Source organism: Phytophthora parasitica (genome assembly GCF_000247585.1).
Source record: "Phytophthora parasitica INRA-310 unplaced genomic scaffold supercont2.4, whole genome shotgun sequence".
In the NCBI taxonomy this organism is placed as follows: Eukaryota; Oomycota; class Peronosporomycetes; order Peronosporales; family Peronosporaceae; genus Phytophthora; species Phytophthora nicotianae.
The window spans coordinates 2,254,574-2,258,320 of NW_008648990.1; the positions used below are offsets into that span (position 1 = coordinate 2,254,574).

At 45.0% G+C, this 3,747-nt stretch overlaps 1 protein-coding gene across 1 annotated transcript; it reads left to right on the forward strand.

The window, feature by feature from the left end:
- Nucleotides 1-1,400: 1,400 nt before the first annotated feature.
- On the forward strand, nt 1,401-1,775 carry PPTG_03610 (hypothetical protein; the record flags this gene model as incomplete). Its single annotated transcript, XM_008896286.1, has 1 exon — nt 1,401-1,775. One exon carries the CDS (start codon nt 1,401-1,403, stop codon nt 1,773-1,775), a length of 375 nt encoding a protein of 124 aa, XP_008894534.1.
- Between the last annotated feature and the right edge of the window lie 1,972 nt (nt 1,776-3,747).

Genomic DNA, 3,747 nt, shown 5'->3' on the forward strand with positions numbered 1-3,747 from the left:
GACCAGGGACACGTGAACGGTCGTTCACTTAGAGTTTGTATACTCTAGAGGAAAAAATCAACTTCCTCTGCACAAGGTGCTGTGTGACCCCGTCACAGTTATGTGTGAAAAGCTCTGGATTCATTAGAATCAATCCAGAGTCATCCAGGACAGAGGGCGGAAAATTATTTCGACTCAATAAATAAAACAGTTGGATTCAAAAAAAGAAATTACGGTAATGATGGTAATAGTTGCATTGGTGAATTGCCGGCATCTCGTTGAGGGCAAACGACAGTTGCCGAATACCCGTCTCGGAATTGCACCTACATTAATATCGAGTCTTATCTGGTGGTGAACCATGCTGCAACCTCCTTTCTGACACTTAAAACACCAACGCTACAATGCCCTATCCGTGACAAAATACATTTTCATCGGCGAGGCTTTGACGATGTTAAATTCTTTACGTGGGGAAAATTATCATGCTGACTAGTTCGTCTCTTGTAGCGTCTCCACCATCCAGCATTAATAGCTCATTGTGGCACACACGTAGTAGTTAAGAAGACCATTTTACTTCCAGCACTGAATATCTATGAGTTTCAGCATTCCACTCCACATTGAAGGCAGCCGCATATCAATCACCCATTTACACCAGAAGCCATTACGGGGTCTTATTCCAGTTAATCTGTTCGCATCGGTATATATGCTCCCAACATATCAACTTAAGTGAAATATCGGTACACCTTTCGATAACGATTATTCTATTTAGCGATAAATAAGGGTCTGTGCATACTATGGTATATGCTCAACGAATACTGCCTCATGAGCAGGTTGGCATCCATACATGAAACTTTGTACGGTCTATAGTTTGCATCGTTTCTCTTCTTGTTTTAATCAGTTGATGTATCCCCGACACTATGGATTGCTATTATAGTAAATGTTTCGTCACGTCATCTTTCGAAACATACTGTGGAGTATTGCACGCGTCAACTGCGGCGCGCATAATCTACGTCAACAGTGGCACCACATAGGCGACAGCGTCATCGAATAAGCAAGTGGAGGACGCTACCACAAGATATCCCACGCCCATCAGTGGTGAAGGACATAACGATAAACACGGTTGCTCAATAAAACTCACTTCGCAATCTGCATTACAGCGCGCAAGACGTCGTAACTACGGGGTGGCTGCTGAATCAGCATTTTCGATTCCACTCACTCGACAATCCACAGGCAAAGAACTAAACAATGCGATTCATCGGCTTCGTTCCACTGTTCGTGGTCACCTTGGTTTCGTGTTGCTCCAGTGTGGCCATTGCCGAGAACGTTTCCGCCTCCACCAGCAAGGACAACCATGGCTGCCTTAACCCTAAAATGATTGCGAAAAGCGCGCTACTCACTTTCTCTCCGGACAGGTTGATGGCCAAATGCTGAAGAAAGCCGCGAAGCTGCTCAATGCTGCTAACGGTGACGAAGCTGCTATCAAGAAAGCAAACGGCCTCGCAGCTTTAGCGAAGGCCATTGCGAAAGCCAGTGATGACGAAGTGGCTGCAGTAATGACTTTGGTGAGGGAGGCCAAGGGAGACGAGGCCCATACCATGAGATTTATCCTCGGTTTTGCGCAGAAGGAAGGCAACATGGCCACTGAAGAATCTACAGCCATAGTGTCCAAAAAGATTGCGGAGACTGTGACAAAGAACCCTTCATCTTGGGGTCTCCTGAAGGAGTTTGCCCTGGGTGCTACCGCCGGTGGATTCGCCGTGGGTGGTGCTTACAAGCTATTGACGGACAAAAATTCTTAAACCGGTGCAGCTACTACGACGACGACAGGTTAGGGGCAATGGTGGCGCTCCAGATAACGGTCATTGGTGACTACCAAATGGTGGCGATAAGAATGAAGGAAAGCGGAGAATGCATGCACTAAATTGGCATTCGCGCCAAAACTCAATATGTTCGTATTTTTCCTCGGGAAATTGACCAAAACAACATTTTTGGATCTCGGAGAGGATACACTTTTTAGGCTTTTGTTGGAGTATCCAATGAGAAGGATACTCCTATTTCCGGAAGTATTAAGATTCGTAGACGTGTAAGGGTGCAAATTGCGTCGCCGACATACATAGATTAGAATAGAGTTAACAGTAGGGCGAGGAAGTCCCCCGCGGATTCACACTCAATTTTGCCGCACTGAGATCACCCGCCTCGCCGCACCCATCGACTGCTGCTCAGCAATGAACACCATTTGCCCCCAATCCTGTTGCGTGATGGAAAACCTTATTTGAATTTTTGTTTGTTTGGTCTTATTAGAATGTTAGCTCTATAATAATTAATTCCTACTTTTACGAGGCGCCACTACACCCGGGGTCTCGATTATTATCTAAAACAAAGTACTTTGCTAGAAGAAGCACCGACATTTATCAAATCCCAATCACCGAAGTTTCGAAGACTGGGGTTTCCTTTGTGGGAAAAACAATTATAGTTCATACTGAAAAAGCGCCTACATCCGAAAAAGCGTCCTCCAAAAACAGGACGACTCGTAGGACGTTTTACCAACATGTGGGCCCAACGAAGGAAGTTTTAGCTGCTGCCAGCAGACAAATCTCACACACATCAAGCATTGTCCTCTCTAGCAACTGTAGGCTTCCTTGCGGACCGCAGCGGGCATAGGTTTCTGTCCACAGCGAAGGCAGCGAGTATACTGCAAAGTTGGTTTGGCGGGGTGATATAATACATACTAGGTGTGCAGTATGTCGAACGGCGTTTTTTTTTTTCTTTAGTGTGGGACCCTTGTGGGGTGTAGGATATAGTTTCTGTATAGACTTAGCTATCGCTCCTGAATCCCCTGTGCCTACCTCGTAGCGGCAGTATCTACACGATCAAAGCTGAATAACAGCTCCATGGGAGTAAAATTCTATGACAGACCCAACAAATTCTTCTTCTTTTTGTCAAAGATTTCTAACAGCTACTGTACATACTCAGTTAGGAATCACGCACAATCGCCCCCGCCTAATCCGGAAATGCGATCAGCAATGTACCTTCCAGAGCCGATTGGCTTCAAACATCGACCGGAAAACGTATGTATCCTTGCGAATAAGTAAGACCGATCCATGGCTTGTTTGAGGTAGGTGGTTAGCGTTTACATACAGTGTACGCAGAACCAATAGCATAGTTACTACTTCGATAAAAGAATGAAACTGACGCGCCTGAAAAAGGGTATTCGCGAGATTGTCAATTTGATAAATTATATTATAGAACTCAAGTTGTTAAGAGATGAAAGGGAGCAATTTGCCTCGTTTCATAAAGCTACGACACTCGCCGCTAAGCAACCTTTTCTAAATAGCGGAAGATGGTGAAAATTGCTAGTGATAGGGGAAGTTTTCTTGCCAAAGGAGGCATTTTTGCCCTTCATAAGACCACGGTACTGCCACGTTGGATTTGACAAAATATTTTTATTGGCTATTATGAGGACTACATCTTGGAAAATCGACTGTGCTGCCGATGATCAACTGAACCGTGCCAGACATGTGTTGATGTAGATGTATCCATGTAAATAAATATCTTGATCTAAGTATGTAAATATTAATGCGCATATTTCTTCATTTCAGTATTTATCACCAGAAGATCATACTTATAAAGCGTATTGCTGTTGTACTAGCCGAGCGCCGCCGCTTCGCGGCGGTGGTTTAATGTTTGGTCACAGTAGCAAGTGCTGGCCACCTCCGCTTCGCAAAGGCGTCCCACTCGAGCAGTTGCTCACAGCATGCGCACAGCCGAAGT